This window comes from Natator depressus, chromosome 3, assembly GCF_965152275.1.
Source record: "Natator depressus isolate rNatDep1 chromosome 3, rNatDep2.hap1, whole genome shotgun sequence".
Taxonomy (NCBI): domain Eukaryota; kingdom Metazoa; phylum Chordata; order Testudines; family Cheloniidae; genus Natator; species Natator depressus.
The window spans coordinates 115,735,090-115,752,450 of record NC_134236.1 but is presented as its reverse complement, the minus strand read 5'-3'; the positions used below and the strand labels follow the sequence as shown (position 1 = coordinate 115,752,450).

General features: G+C 40.8%; 1 protein-coding gene across 1 annotated transcript in view; it reads left to right on the top strand.

The window, feature by feature from the left end:
* The window catches only part of SYNE1 (spectrin repeat containing nuclear envelope protein 1), a 493,953-nt gene that overhangs the window by 297,832 nt on the left and 178,760 nt on the right, over positions 1–17,361 (top strand). The window contains exons 80-86 of the mRNA XM_074948627.1: positions 1,652–1,870; positions 6,533–6,795; positions 7,526–7,691; positions 8,672–8,827; positions 9,017–9,169; positions 11,726–11,908; positions 13,603–13,740. Coding sequence (XP_074804728.1) covers positions 1,652–1,870; positions 6,533–6,795; positions 7,526–7,691; positions 8,672–8,827; positions 9,017–9,169; positions 11,726–11,908; positions 13,603–13,740 — 1,278 coding nt within the window. The remainder of the gene's footprint in view (positions 1–1,651; positions 1,871–6,532; positions 6,796–7,525; positions 7,692–8,671; positions 8,828–9,016; positions 9,170–11,725; positions 11,909–13,602; positions 13,741–17,361) is intronic.

The following is a 17,361-nucleotide window of genomic DNA, read 5'->3' as shown; positions in this document are numbered from 1 at the left end:
TGCTTTCTAGTAATTAAAACTTAAACAATACTTGGTTCAAGGTAAAATTCTTACCGTATATTCCCAGCAACAGGGCTGACCAAATTCTTTGGTCAGAACCCCTCCCAAAGTCCAAAGGCTGGTTCCTTTGTCGTCTTGGATGAAAGTGAGAGAGAGGGAGAGATAACATGGGTTGTTTTTGCCCCTCACTTTTATAGTCTAGTCACCCTTTGAAATGCATTTTCCTTCCCGCTGTGGGGATGGAAACATGGAGTCTTGTGGTGAAAGAGGTCCCATGTGGTTATCTACTAAAATGCAGACCCATCTGTTCCTGCCCCTCTTCGTTGCCAAAGAATGGCCACTTGACAGGCAATTGCCCTGTAACTTTGATGACATTTGGTTAGAGGCATTAGTTTGTACTTTGTCTTTTAGTAACAGGTTTACCCCTGCCCCAGTTTTGTCTGGTAAACACATTTCTGTCATAATTTCATCTATGTTCATAAGTTTACATATAATATTGCCTCACACATTTCACCATGATATTCTTGACCAGCAAGTTATTAGTTATCAAATCATACCTCACAAGGCATATTTTGTTCCGGGATTATTTCAGTGGTTTGTAGGTGTAAATACAGGGGTGCATTCAGTCCCACACACCCCTTTTTTTTAAAACCTTGTGTTCTTGAGAGTGAGGTTATGTCCACACAGAGCTAGGGGCATGATTTCCCTGCTCACGTACACCTACTCACGGTAGCTTTCATCAAGGCAGCGTGAGTATAAATAGCAATGTAGCTGCGATAGCATGGATAGTGGCAGAGGAGGCATGGCTGAGCTGTGCCAAGTACTTATCCACTGGTTTCAGGTGGGTTTGTGCTTGGCCTGACTTAACCAGGCCTCCGCGGTAGCTACCAGTGCTACTGCAGGTACGCTGCTATTTACCTCTCATTAAACTAATACGAGCATAATGTGAATACACACACACGAGCAAAGAAATTACATCCCTGGCTTGTAGTGCATACATAGCTTAAGAAAGCAGGTGCATATGGAGTTTCAAATGTTTACTCACTGTAGACAACTACACCTAGGGCCAGATTCTCCAGATTAAAGCTAGCATTGGAGACCAGCTGGAGATTCCCAGCAGAGAATTTCCACTGACATAGAGCTGGTACTGGTGATTTATCTGCCTCCTTTGCCAAGTGAATGCACCGTCCTGGTAGATTGGGGATTGGGACAGAAATTAGAGTTTACCTGCTGCTGCTCTGACTTCCGCTGGGATCAGGTGGCCCTGAATTGAGGAGCTGAAAGTGGCTCCTTTTGGCTACCAGCGTCCATTATGTCCAAGTTCATACCGAGTGGGGATTCAGGGCCTTAGTGTTTAAACTCACTAGTGTGCACACATAGCTTCCACTCAAGCTACTGCTGGTATGCAAAACTTTTCACATTCTACTCATGGATAATGGATACACTTTAAAATTGTTATGTATGTAAAACATTATAATGGCAAAAAACTATTTGAAAAAAATTGCTCTTAGGCTAAAGCCTCATTTCAGCCCATAGCTGTGTTATAAACTTCACAAGGGAAATGTTGAGGTAGCTTCTACTCTGGTAGAAGAGTGGCAATTCAGGCATTGCTATAAAAAGGAAAATCCTGCCATTTGTTTTGCTTTTTCAGTCCCTGGTGTCTATGGTAAACGCCTTCCATGAGAAGATCACAGTTCTGGAGGAAAAGGCCTCTCAGCTGGAAAAAATCGGAAATGATGCCAGTAAGGCAACAATAAGCAGGTCAATGACAACTGTCTGGCAGCGCTGGGCACGGCTCCGGAGTGTGGCCCAAGAGCAGGAGAAGATATTGGAAGATGCAGTGCAGAAGTGGAAAGGCTTTAATGATAAGGTATAAGGGTCTGTGTCACGGGGCGCAGACTCACCGGCAGCACCTCCTGCTGGTCGTCTCAGGAAATGAGCGTTCCAGCCTCCGGAGCACCCTCTTCAGGCCAGTGTCTCACCTTGCTGCTGGCTCCCGTGTCCCTCCCAGGACCCCAGTGCCCCTTTCGCTGGGTCCTGCCCCCTGGCGGTACCCCACAGTTCTGGGTCTCCCCGTCCCAGGGGAACCCCCCACCCACTATCCCTATCTCACCTCAGTCGTAGGCTCCTGCCAGTCACCAGCTAGCCCCCACACCCTGGGGTAGACTGCAGTATGAGCCACTCATCACAGGCAAGGTTGGGTTTGGACCTGCTACCTCTGTCTAACCTAGAGCTGTCACCTGCAACCCCAGTACTTGTTGGGCCTAATGCTAAGCCGCAGCCTGGGGCTTTCCTGGCTGGAGCTCCTCAGGTCCTTCCCCAGCCCTGCTCCAATCTAGGTACACTGCTTAGGTCCCTGCAGCCAGGTCCCTCCCCCTCAGAAGCTAGAGGGAGTATCTCTTCTGCTCCTGGCTTCCCTGGCTTTTATAAGGGCCGCGGGGTCTGCTTTGCCAATCAGCCCAGCTCTTCCCCTGCCCCAGCCCTCTCCCAGGGCTATCTTAAACCCCTCTGGGCCCGAGCGGGTGTCCACCCCGTTACAGTCTGGATAACTCCTTTCTACTTCATTGTTTGTATGTTTTCGTTACTTGTAATATATAATGTGTTACAGATTCAGAGCATTGTACGGACATTACCTCACAGGGCTGAAGGCTGAATTAGTTAGATAGGTCCGTTAATGTTGTCACCCCCATTTTACATATGGGGAAACTGAGACTAAGAAGCCCAGCTACTTGTCCAAGGCCAAACAGCAAGTGATTAACAATGGCAGGTTCAGAACTCCTGACACCTATGCCTATTCCTCCAGACCATATTGCACACCTAAAATGGAATGGAAATAATATTATGTACAGTAAATTCAATCCTGTTTTTGTTTTTGATACTTTTGGTAGTTCTCTCTGATCCCTCATTCTTTCCTTTGCCTTCCCAAAGGGCCAACTCTAAGCCGACTCCTCCTTCTGTATAAAGAGAATTCAGGGTACAATGTCTGAATCAACAAGAAGATGTCACTCAACACTCAGTGGCAATGCAAGGCATTCCCTCACCATCCTTCCCATCGCTACCAACTGGCAGAGTGAAAGTACACTCTCAGAACCCATATCTCCCGCAATGGCTACTGGGTCAGCCCAGTATTCTAGAATCCTAGAAATCTAGGATTGGAAGGGATCTCAGTACAGGGAATTGGACTAAATGACCTACTGAGACAGGACTAGATATTATCTAAACCATCCCTGACAGGTGTTTGTCTGACTTATTCTTTAAAACTTGCAGTGACGGAGATTCCACAACCTCCCTAGGTAATTTGTTCCAGTGCTTACCCTTCCAGTTAGGAAGTTTTTCTTAAATCTAACCTAAATCTTCCTTGTTGCAATTTAAGCCCCTTATTTCTTGTCCTGTCTCCATAGTTAAGGAGAACAATTGATTACCCTCCTGTCCATATCTTTCCTGAAGTGTGGTGCTCAGAAATGGACACAGTACTACACTGAGGCCTTATCTGCAGGGATCCTAGTTTTCTGTGATTAAAAAGCCCAACATTTTAAAAAACGTTAAATTCTGTGTTTTTCTACAATTAAAATGAAATGCTGAACTTTAGTTTCCCTACCCGCAATATACAACAAAACCCCATTTATCCAATCTAATAGGGACAGGCACCATATCAGATAAGCAAAAATTTGGATAATCCAGAGAATGGGCACAGAGCTTCAGTTCCAGGTGGTGACAGCAGGAGCCCCACTGTTTGGGGCTGAAGCTCTTTGCCCAGTCTCCGGATTATCTGAATTTTTGCTTATCTGATTTGACCCTGGTCCCAGTTAGATCGGGTAAATGGGGTTCCCCTTACTTAATATATGGGTTTTTTTTATATTTTTAGAAAACATAAAAATGAAAGATTCACTGTAAAAATGCAAATTGTGCATTTTTCCATGGCAAAAAGATTTCTATAATCCCTGCTTATCAGCACTGAGTAGAGTGGAAGAATTACTTCTCGTGTCTTGCTTACAACACTCCTGCTAATACATCCCAGAATAATGTTTGCTTACAGTATTACATTGTTGACATTTACTTAGTTTGTATCCAGTTTACTCCGCAGATCCTTTTCTGCAGTGGTCTTTCCTAGGCAGTGATTTCCCATATTGTATTTGCGCAATTGGTTATTCCATCCTAAGTGTAATACTTTGCATTTGTCCTTATTGAATTGCATCCTATTTGTTTCAGACCATTTCTGCAGTTTGACAAGATCATTTTGAATTCTAATTCTGTCCTCCAAAGCGCTTGTAACCCCTCCCAGCTTGGTATCGTCTGTGAACTTCATACACGTACTCTCTGTCATTATCCAAATCATTTATGAAAGTATTGAATAGAGCCAGATCCAGGACGGAACCCTTTGGGACTTGATATGCCCTTCCAGCTTGATTTTGAGCCATTGCTAACTACTCTGAGTACACTTTTACAGTCAGTTGTGCACTTTATAGTAGGTTCATCTAGGCCAGGGATTGGCAACCTTTGGCCCGCGGCCCGCCAAAGAAAGCGGCTGGTGGGCTGGGCCAGTTTGTTTACCTGCAGCGTCTGCAGGTTCAGGCTGAGGGATGTGCAAGCTGTCCTTCCCGCAGCCCCCATTGCAGCTTTCCCTGGCGGGCCGCGGGCCAAAGGTTGCCGATCCCTGATCTAGGCTGTATTTCTCTAGGTTGTTTACGAGAAGGTCGTTTGAGGCAGTATCAAAAGCCTTACTAAAGTCTAGATATACCATATCTACCACTTTCCCCCCATCAACAAGGCTTATTATCCTGTCAAAGGCTGTTAGGTTGCTTTGACATGATTTGTTCTTGGCAAATCCATATTGACTGTTATTTATCTCCTTATTTTTTCCTAGGTGTTTACACATTGATGGTTTGGTTATTTGTTCCATTATCTTTCCGGATACCAAAGTTAAGCTGATTGGTCTGTAATTCCCTGGATTGTACTTGTTTCCCTTTTTATAGATAGGTACTGTATTTGCCTTTTTCCAGGGCAAATTTTGCTCTGTAATCTCTCCCATCCTCCATTAGTTCTGAAAGATAATTGCAGATGGCTCAGATATTTCTTCAGCTTGTTCCTTAAGTATTCTAGGATGTATTTCACCAGGCCCTTAAAGGCATCTCATTTGTCCAAGTAACTCTTCTATTTGAGCTTCTGATCCTACCCCATTTAAACTGATGTTCGCTATGTTAGTTATCCAGTCACTGCTAACCTTTATGATGAAAAGTGAAACATAAAAGGCATTTAACACTTCAGACATTGCTGCATTTTCTCTTAGTGTCTTATCCCCATCACTGAGTAATGGCCCCACCTGTCTTTGGTCTTTCTCTTGCTTCTAATGTATTTGAAAAATGTTTTCTTGTTACCCTTTATGTCCCTAGCCTGTTTAATCTTGTTTTGTATGCTAGTCTTTCTAATTTTATCCCTACATGTTGGTGTTGTGTTTTTTTTATATTCATCCTTCATAATTTGACCTAGTTTCCACTTTTCATATGACTTTTTTTTTTGAGTTTCAGATCGTTGAAGATCTCCTGGCTAAGCCAAGGTGGTCTATTACCATGCTCCCTATCTTTCCTATTGAGAGAGTTTTCTTTTGTGCCTTTAATAATGTCTCTTTGAAAAATCCCAACTCTCCTTAATTCTTTTTTCCTTTAAACATGCTTCCCATGAAATCTTACCTACAGTTCTGAGTTTGCTGAAGTCTGCCCGAAGTCCACTGTTTTTATTTGCTATCATTCCTTAGAATCATGAATCTATCATTTCATGATCACTTTCACTCAAGCTGCCTTCCACCTTCAAATTCTCAACCAGTTCCTCCCTGTTGATCAGAATCAAATCTAGAACAGCCTCACCCATAGGCCCTTTCTCTTCCTTCTGTAATAAAAAGTTGTCTCCCACTCATTCCAAGAACTTGTTGGATAATCTGGTCTGCTGCAGTGTTTCCCCAACAGATGTCTGGATAGTTGAAGTCCCCCTTTATCACCATTTCCTGTTTTGGATGATTTTGTTAGTTGCTTAAAAAAAGCTTTGTCCATCTCTTCTTCCTGGTTAGTGGTCTATAGCAGACACCTAACATGATATCACCCTTGTTTTTACCTCTTTTATCCTTACCCAGAGACTTTCATCAGGTCTGCCTCCCACTTCTATCTCAATTTCACTGCAAGTGTACTCATCTTTGATATACAAGGCAACACCTTCACCCTTTTTTTCCTGCCTGATCTTTCTGAACAAGCTGTAGCCTTCTATACCAGTAAAAAAATCCAGCTTTGATAGAGGCAGATTGGAACAACATGACTGCTTTTTTTCTGTTATAGGTTGAATTTGAACTCACTGCCTGGTGGTGTGCTCAGATTTAATGACCATAACATAGCTTTAAAATCCACCAGGTCCTGTATAATCATAATGCATCATAATGAGTTACTGATTCTAGTGATACAGCACTAGGTTTAGATCTTTTCCTATCAACTGTATCCATCTTTTGTTTTACCTTTATTGTTGTCAAAACCTGTATCTCTTTCCTTAGATTCAAAAAGCCACCATAATGATAGATCAACTACAAGGTCGCTTACCAGAGAGCTCAGTTGAGAAGGTATCAAAGACAGAGCTTCTCGATCTTCTGGGTTACCACAGCACTTTCATTCTGGAGCTGGAACAGCAGCTGTCATCTTTGGGTCTGCTCAAGCAGCATGCAGTGAGCATGCTCCAGGATGTGGAAATGGAGACTTCTTCACAAGAGAAGCTACCATTCATGCAAGAAATCAAAGCAATGCAAGACCGATGCCACAAGTAAGGAGAAAACAGTATTTAAGTAAAGGTTTCAGAGTAACAGCCGTGTTAGTCTGTATTCGCAAAAAGAAAAGGAGTACTTGTGGCACCTTAGAGACTAACCAATTTATTTGAGCATAAGCTTTCGTGAGCTACAGCTCACTTCATCAGATGCATACTGTGGAAAGTATAGAAGATCTTTTTATACACACAAAGCATGAAAAAATGGGTGTTTACCACTACAAAAGGTTTTCTCTCCCCCCACCCCACTCTCCTGCTGGTGATAGCTTATCTAAGGAGAGTGATCACTTTAGATAAGCTATTACCAGCATAGTTCTGTTCCAGCTTGTATTTACCTGTGACACTCATAGTATGTTTCCCAGACCTGAAGAAAGTGCTCTGTGTAAGCTCGAAAGCTTGTCTCATCAACAGAAGATGGTATAATAAAATATATTATCTCACCCACCATGTCTTTCTAATACCCTGGTACTCTCATGCCTACAACATATATACGGTCAAGACACACTACATAAAATGGGTGATCTGTGGAGTTAAACATCTGAAACTTAGTGTTGTAGTGTTCTGTAACACCACTTCATTTTTTATTAGTCACCCTGTAAATGCATAATGTTGTGCAACAGTCTCCTTTATTTGTTCTTTGTATCATTCAGTAAAAATTTTGACAAAATATAATGAAATTTTTAGCAAGATGTAGTTCTTCACAAATAATATATATTTTTTTGTTTTGAAGCATGCAACAGAAGGTGAAGAAAAGTGGGAAGTTGGTGAAACAGGAACTCAAGGAGCGGGAGGAGGTGGAGCTAGAGATTAATATAGTGAAGTCTTGGATTCAGGAAACTAGAGAATATTTGCTAAATCCCACCATGGAAATAGATGCTCAACTTGAGGAGTTGCAGGTATATCAAACTTGTAATGTTCTCGTGCCCCTTGTGAAACATCTTTGGTGTTTTCTATTTATGAGCACTAAATCAGATTAAATTAGAATGAATTGGAATTATACAATATGAATGAAACCTTTGCACTAGCAATTGGACAAACTTATAAAACAAACCCATCAGCTTCAGAAATGGTGTGTAGCAAGAGAGCTATGATACATTCTCCCTTCCTAGATACATAGGATAGGAGTTAGCAGCTTTCTTCATTCTATCTCAAATAAAGGTAAACCCTAGAATATGGATGGCGAAGTATAATAAGGTATTTATTTTCTTCTTGGGGGGGGGGACATTTTAAATGAAGATGCTCAAAATGTATAGACAGAGTATAATAAGGTATTTTCTTCTTTGGGGAGGAACATTTTAAATGAAGATGCTCAAAATGTAACTTTCAATGTAGATGAGCTCACACGAGTATTTTCTTTCTTTGGGTAGCAAAAAGTGTTAGAGAAGGTGAACTTCTGAAATATAATGGCATATACGGAAATTAGCTATGCAGACAACTACCTGTCTAACAAAGGATTGAGTAGTTAAGAGCCAACACACCACCTTTTATAATAATCTCAGCACCAGTTTACCTGAGTATTGATTTATATTTTATGTATGAATGAACCCAAAATCTGAGTATAAACTGCTGGTTTTGTATTAAAACTATGTGATGAAACAGAAAACGTTTGCATGATTTTTTGCTCCAAAATTCTAAATTGTTTTGGTTTACTTTAGCTAGCAAACATTCAGATGGAACTGGTCTGAATTTTCAGTTTTTAGTGAAACTCAAAACCTGGAGATTTTCATGTGATTCTAGGCTTTGTTACAAACATTCTCATGCCTCTACTCTTGATACCTGCAAGCTAATTCTGTTCAGTCTTAAGAAATATTTTTCTCAAAGTTATTGTTTTTCTTTTACAGTGTTCCTGAATGACACCTTTTTTTCTATCCTCTAGGCTCTCCTCAGTGAAGTAACTACTCACCGCCAAGCTGTTGAGAAAATGGCTGAACAGCAGCAGAATAAGTACCTGGGGCTTTACACCATTTTACCTTCTGAACTGTCTCTTCAGTTAGCAGAAGTGGGGCTGGCCCTGGTAACCATACATGATCAGGTAAAACCTACTGGAAGAAGGCACTATATAAACCTATGATACTATGATAATTTTCAAAAGGGCAGTAACTGAATGAAATGTTGTGATATTCGAAGCCTTGTTACCTCCTTAGTTTTGCAAGAGACTCCTCCTATGAAAGAAAAGTGTATGATTAGTTGGTTTGTTGATTACTGCTGATGTTTTTGGCAGATTCAAGCCAAAGAGAAGGAAGCCCAGCAGAGCAAAACATTGAATCAGGAGTTCGGTCAGAAAATCCAGGTGACAGCAAAAGAACTAAATGGAATTCTGTCCAAGCTGAAGGAGAAGACAAGTAATATAGCACAAGCTAAAATAGATCAAAAGGTAAGAAAAATGCTTTATCTGCTTATACGGTGAAATGTTCTGAATTGGCATATTCCAGCTCACAAAGGGCTGAATGGTGAGTTTGGCTTATACAGCTAGAAGGAGTAAGGGTTCCCTTTATCCAGGCTGTCTGAGGGTTTCCATGACCTCTGCACATGAGCACATGCAGGGCTGCCCCCAGATGTTTCCCATGGGAACAAATATGAAGTGGGTGAGAGGGACAGGGAGCAGGCAGAGCTGTCAGGCCATATGTAGAACAGTATGCTACCCCCTTCCTTCCAAAAAGGGGTGTGATAAATAACCCCCATCATACCCAGTGCAATTAGGGATCCTCATGAGGCAACCACACTGCCCCTTTATTCAGGCTGCACCAAGACAGCATGAGTTATCCCTATGGGCCATCCTTGTTCATGCTGATTAGTACCTTTCTCAGAAAGTAGTTCCACTGATATCAGTGGGACTGCTCATGAAGCTCAGTGTGCTGCTCAGTTTGAGTAAAGGTGACACAATCTGGCCCTTCATGATCTTGCTGGGTTGCTGAGGCTATTAGACATATATTGTGTTTGCAAATGCTCATTTGTATGAAAGAGTTGCTATTAAGTTTATCACAAAATATTACATATTTTTTAAAACTACAGTAAGGTAAGATGGACTTGGTCACTAGTTTGAAATGAGCAAAGTGCTGCACACAGAGGAAAAATTACTGATGTGACAGAAAGCACCAATCTCTGTTAGTATGCTGCTTTAAAATTTTGCCTCCCAAGTATAGTTTTCTGCTGTACAGGGTCACTGAAATGCATCCCACTGAAACTGGTTCATAATTGCCCCAGTTAAGTTGCTGTAAAATAAATTAAATGTGTTTTCCTGTATCTCCAACTTTAGATGTCCAGTGATGCAAGAACATTTCATCTAGTAATATTTCCACAACTACATTTATCTGTTAATTGTGAGACGAGGTTGGCTTCTATCAAAGAAGTAATAGTTTTGTTTTAATGCTGAAACTATGGCTGTAATATATATGGGATACAAATTAGTTATGAATATATCAAATGATTTCTAGCTGATCCACTTTAAGACTTTTTTTAAAAAAATTGGAACTTTAATCAATATAAACTCCATAGCTTTCAATACTGCAATATAGAGATGTACATATGCACACCTACAATACAATAGTGTGTGTGTTTGAAATAGGTAGATGTATATCTATGGGTAGTTTGGTTAGCTGTGTCACTTTTGTGATGCTGATTTACCATGAACCTTTACCACTCCATTTGCACTCTAACCCATCTCTTCCACAATATTCTGCACCTCTGAATAGCTTGAAACAGATCTGATTAAAAATAAAGATTAACCTGTCAGAGAAATCTTTCCTTTCTTCCTGGACTATTCTCCATCATAGAAAAACAGTCCAAAATAGAATTTCCCTCACAGTAAAACTGTTCTGAGATGCAGCATGGACAATGTTCAGTCCTGGACCAGATTTTGTCCTTTTGTTGTGATTTGTGTAATAATAATTGTAAAGAGCACTTTGAACTCTGTGGAAATGAGCAATTTCCAGCATAATACATGTAATATTCTTGCAGCCCTGCAAGATTCCAAGATATCATATGCCACTGTGTAAAGAAAAACTCTTTTAGATCTTTTTTTAAAAAAATAACTTCTCTAAAATGGAATAGATAACATTTCTTCTCTCCTTTACAGATATGTGCAATAAGAATCATAGATAACTAGGACACTTGCCTTTGCATGTGGTGGGATACATAAAACACTGTACATAACACATTTCCAATATATATTTTAAATACATCCACACAGTACAAAATACATGATGGTCTGCTATGTTAGAAAGTTTTATTGTCATTTATTTAAGTTGAACTGCATAATTCATGGCTTTTCCTGTTGTAGTAGATTCCTCCCAATCTCTTATAACATCTTTGTTATCAAACCACACCATTATACACAGTGAAGTCTATTTCTACCTAAGAGATTCTATTGATGAAGTTTTTATTTTTATTGAAATGTCCAAACTGCTCATGTGACAAAATCAAATTGTCTAGTGCACAGCACAAACTGATGATACTAATAGAAAAAAAAACCAAAATAGTCTGGACACATGGATATTTAATGACACATTCTGAATTTTTCAAAAAAGGTTTCTTTAAAAAAAAAAATCAATCCATACTCTCATATGACCAGCCCAAACCTTCATCTTGACAACAATGTGTTGACCACTCAGTCTGAGGACAAACATAGGACCACGGCCAATACTGGTAGATGTAACACTAAGTGACTCAATCTTCTGGTGGGGGAGGGAAAATGTTATCCATCTTGTACAGGAACACGGGGAAGAAACAGCAATGCCAGTCATTAAAGAGATGATCACACATCCTGCTCTACTGCCTTTTTGCTTAAAGAAAAATTACTGGTATGCAGCCAAAATAGAAATGGAACAAACTATGGAAACTTTGGAAAAAGTGTCAAAATCACAAAAAGGCTGTTTAAAAACCAACCCCCACTCACTGATTTTGTAAGTAAAATGCTCTCTCCGTGATCCAGATCCTAGGTGAGGAATTGGACAGCTGCAATATAAAGCTGGTGGAACTGGACGCATCTGTACAAGATTTCGCAGAGCAGAACAACCAGCTGGCTAAACAGCTGGCTAACAGGATAGAGAAACTGACTGGGCTACACCAACAGACCATTAGACAGGCTGAGTACAGAGTAGCCAAACTCAACCAGGTATGGTATCAAATCATTTAATTTATTTCCTTTTAGAGGCTCCAAGAAAATGGTGATTTCTGATTAATGCTGTTTATTTTTTGTATAGTTACATAAAAACATTGTCTCTTGGAATAATGTGTAATATGTGCATATTCAGGGCTGAATACGCTCCCAGTGGATGGGCCTTAGGCAGATGTAAGTCTGGCTGAATGAAGCATGGCCAAGTCAGGAGGGCGGAATAATTCTGATTTGGAGAGATGCTGATTCAGCCCCTTTGCCGGGAAACATGTCAGCAAAGTTCCTATGGAGACCCAACCAGGTTTTAAAGCTGCCTTCCAACAGCAGCATGCCCAGTGCAGTACCTGCCCCCTCCTCTGGAGTTAAATCTTGCTAGTGCAGCTCCCCCTTAATATTCATTTGGATATGGGGGAGGGGTGATCATAGCCTATATACAGCAATAGAAAAGTCTAGAAATAAAATAATTAAAAATGGCTCCAATTCAGCAGTCTGTTCCTACTCAGCAAAGAACTTAAGCACATGCTTTGTCCGATTGACTTCAGTGTGCAAAGTCTAATTGAGCACATGCTTTGTTAAATTTGGATCAGTACAAGAAATTGAGCCATAGAAAAAGGGCCTAACAAGGAAGGAAGTTGAGGTACCATCTTGCCATGTTGGTATTTTGAATAGTTGAGATAAGAGTGAGGGAAGGGACTTTTTGTGGTCCTGCCATCCATAATCCTGATACATCATGAGCCCCATTTTCAAAATGCTTTGAGAAGATTTTACAGAACTTGAAGTGGATACTGCTTCATGGTATCATTTTCCATTGCCACTGCAAGAAAGTTTCTCCAAAAGAAGGTCGAAAATACCTGTCAGAATAATTTTCAATCAATGTTACTTTTAACAAAAGTGCTTGGTGAAAGAGTTGTCCGGTATTTTAGTTCAGCACAATACAAAACACGGAAGAAACCCCTTTCCCCATCCCAAGAAGCTTACAGTCTGAGTGCTTTAGACAAACAATACAATTCAGATTCACAGGGTTTGTCTCCATTCTTACAGTGCAAATCCATTGATTTCAGCAGAGTTATTCCTGTTAAGTGAGTAGAGAATCAGAGTTATAATGTACTTGCTAACCAGAAAAGTGGATGTATCAGAAATCAGTGCAGTTTGTGGCTTTGTATTTTTGAAATAAGTATACCACTTTTCTTATTTTGGAAAATTAACATTAATAGGCCAGACAGAGAAAGCAGACTTTAAATAGAGAGCGGGGGATGTGTGGGATTGCAGGCAGGAAAGAGACATAAGGGACAGACTAAGATAAGGCACAGGATAAGAATGACTGTACTTAAGTGGGAGTCTTGAGCTGAGCAAGAAGGGAGAATACATTCTTGTGTGACAATCTCAGGCATGCACATCCACCCACACACTCCTAATGTGTCCTAGTTTCTTTAGGAAGAACTTTCAAAAAATAGTTACACCTGCCTTTAGAGACATACATAATTTATCTTCATAATGTGGAATATTTTTACTAAATTAAATAAAATAATAATAATAATAATAATAAATAATAGTGATTGAAAAATATTACAGATTACCCTCCCCACCAAAAAAATAGGTAGTTTGATCTACTTTTGCCACTTTTAAAAAATGTTCAGAGTCCTACTGTGCGGGATTGATTTTCAGGTTTATAAAATTGATCTTTTTATTTTCAGGCTGCTTCACACTTGGAAGAATACAGTGAGATGCTGGAGTTCATACTGAAATGGATCGAGAAAGCGAAGAGTCTAGTGCATGGTAGCATCACATGGAATTCTGCCTCCCAGCTTCGTGACCAGTTTACGGCATATCAGGTGACTATATGAGCTACAGATTTCAGGGGACAGTTTAATGCCCATTTGTCACGTTCTGTTCAGGATACCCAGAACCGTAAGCCACTGTGTTACCCCTCTGCCTCAGCAAGAGAGATCAGACTGTGTGTGTCTATCTGTTTACCAGCAAACCCCTGAGACTCTGTCAGTCTAAACCTTGCCTTGTAGGTAACATACAGTGAACTGGAGTTCTCCCAAAGACAGCTCTCTGCAGTGTTCAGTTCCTCTCACTGGACATTCACAGAAATCATTGTTTGCTACTTCCAAAGAGACAGAGCGCACACCAACCTGTTAGTTTAATTGAGGACTCACACTTTAATTCAGTAATAACAGCACTGAGATTTAGAATAAGTAAAATTAAGAATAAGTTTACTAACAAGGAACAGAGATTTAAGTGATACTAGGCAAGAGAAAGAGACAGGTATGGTTATAAACAAAACAGTATAAGCTTTTTATTGACTAAAACTTAATTTTAGCAAGTTACAGTCTTTGCCTAAGCAGTTTTCTTACTTACATCTAGTTACCAGCATCTCTAGCCTGCCAGGCTAGGAAATCCAACTTTCACAGGCTCAGAGAGTGCTGTACTCCATGTCCACTAAGAGATGGATAACTAAAATGTCTGTTTGTTCTCCTTATATTTTCCCAATTCCATTGTCTTGACCTTAGGAGCTGAGAAGCCTTCCTGGGATGTAAATCATGTCCCCTGGCATACTTACTAAGTTGTCTCCTCCACCACGTGTTAGCTTGATGGCTTTGTTTACCTTATATACTTTCATTGTCCTCATTGTAATCAAGCTGGTCAGACAGGTAAATCCAGATTCATTTGTCTAGGCTTGGCTTTGTTAGGCTTGGAGGCACTGCCTCCCGAACACACTTCTTAAGAATATATTGCCAGCACACACACAACTCTTTGAACACGACCCATACCTAGACCTCGCAATGATTTTTGGGACCAGTGAATCATTAGATTACCTAGGAAACTTTACATGACACCTTTTATGTACATACTATGACAGCATTGTGTTGGGGGTAGTGAGTGTGTCTATCCTGAGATGAGTTACAGTATGGTGGGCTCTCTGTCAGGTTTCAGAGTAACAGCCGTGTTAGTCTGTATTCGCAAAAAGAAAAGGAGTACTTGTGGCACCTTAGAGACTAACCAATTTATTTGAGCATAAGCTTTCGTGAGCTACAGCTCACTTCATCGGATGCATACTGTGGAAATTGTAGAAGATCTTTTTATATACACACAAAGCATGAAAAAATACCTCCTCCCACCCCACTCTCCTGCTGGTAATAGCTTATCTAAAGTGACCACTCTCCTTACAATGTGTATGATAATCAAGGTGGGCCATTTCCAGCACAAATCCAGGGTTTAACACGAACGTCTGGGGGGGTGGGGTAGGAAAAAACAAGGGGAAATAGGTTACCTTGCATAATGACTTAGCCACTCCCAGTCTCTATTCAAGCCTAAGTTAATTGTATCCAATTTGCAAATGAATTCCAATTCAACAGTCTCTCGCTGGAGTCTGGATTTGAAGTTTTTTTGTTTTAATATTGCGACCTTTAGGTCTGAGATCGAGTGACCAGAGAGATTGAAGTGTTCTCCGACTAGTTTATGAATGTTATAATTCTTGACATCTGATTTGCGTCCATTTATTCTTTTACGTAGAGACTGTCCAGTTTGACCAATTTACATGGCAGAGGGGCATTGCTGGCACATGATGGCATATATCACATTGGTGGATGTGCAGGTGAATGAGCCTCTGATAGTGTGGCTGATATTATTAGGCTCTGTGATGGTGTCCCCTGAATAGATATGTGGGCACAGTTGGCAACGGGCTTTGTTGCAAGGATAGGTTCCTGGGTTAGTGGTTCTGTTATGTGGTATGTGGTTGCTGGTGAGTATTTGCTTCAGGTTGGGGGGCTGTCTGTAGGCAAGGACTGGCCTGTCTCCCAAGATTTGTGAGAGTGTTGGGTCATCCTTCAGGATAGGTTGTAGATCCCTAATAATGCGTTGGAGGGGTTTTAGTTGGGGGCTGAAGGGTGACGGCTAGTGGCGTTCTGTTATTTTCTTTGTTAGGCCTGTCCTATAGTAGGTGACTTCTGGGTACTCTTCTGGCTCTATCAATCTGTTTCTTCACTTCTGCAGGTGGGTATTGTAGTTGTAAGAATGCTTGATAGAGATCTTGTAGGTGTTTGTCTCTGTCTGAGGGGTTGGAGCAAATGCGGTTGTATCGCAGAGCTTGGCTGTAGACGATGGATCGTGTGGTGTGGTCAGGGTGAAAGCTGGAGGCATGTAGGTAGGAATAGCGGTCAGTAGGTATAGGGTGGTATTTATGTGACCATCGTTTATTAGCACTGTAGTGTCCAGGAAGTGGATCTGTTGTGTGGACTGGACCAGGCTGAGGTTGATGGTGGGATGGAAATTTTTGAAATCATGGTGGAATTCCTCAACGGCTTCTTTTCCATGGGTCCAGATGATGAAGATGTTATCAATATAGCGCAAGTAGAGTAGGGGCGTTAGGGGACGAGAGCTGAGGAAGCGTTGTTCTAAGTCAGCCATAAAAATGTTGGCATACTGTGAGGCCATGCGGGTACCCATAGCAGTGCCGCTGATCTGAAGGTATACATTGTCCCCAAATGTAAAATAGTTATGGGTAAGGACAAAGTCACAAAGTTCAGCCACCAGGTTTCCATCCCACCATCAACCTCAGCCTGGTCCAGTCCACACAAGAGATCGATTTCCTGGACACTACAGTGCTAATAAACTGTGGAAATGGCCCACCTTGATTATCATACACGTTGTAAGGAGAGTGGTCACTTTAGATAAGCTATTACCAGCAGGAGAGTGGGTTTGTGTGTGTGTGTGGGGGGGGTTTAAGAAAACCTGGATTTGTGCTGGAAATGGCCCAACTTGATTATCATACACATTGTAAGGAGAGTGATCACTTTAGATAAGCTATTACCAGCAGGAGAGTGGGGTGGGAGGAGGTATTTTTTCATGCTTTGTGTGTATATAAAAAGATCTTCTACATTTTCCACAGTATGCATCCGATGAAGTGAGCTGTAGCTAATGAAAGCTTATGCTCAAATAAATTGGTTAGTCTCTAAGGTGCCACAAGTACTCCTTTTCTCTGTCATGTGGCACTGATGCTCAATTAGGATCACACTATTGCAATACAAAAAATAAAAAATGTTGGGCTTTTGTGGCTGTGCAATGGCCAGAAGAGGTGATTTTTTTTCAGATTTAGCAGATACTGGAAAAACAATATATTTATTGTTCAATGCAGTAGGTCCCCATATGATTCCGCCTCGTCTTCTCTTTTACTCTAATATATTTACTTACTAACAGCATTTGTCTGGGTATGGTGCTGTAAGTGGATAGTGTGAAGTACACAGAGATTGGCTCATGGCAGGCAGTTCACCTCTGAAACAGATCACACTAATTCCTGTTGATAGATGTTACAGCACGTACAACAGCAGATTATAAATTCTAGTTGTGCTCAGCAACATTTTCTATATATTTGGTAACACGTGCACTAATGTATTTTTCTAGAGTAAACTAAAATAAGAGATTTTGGTCTCATATGGCAGCATTCATAT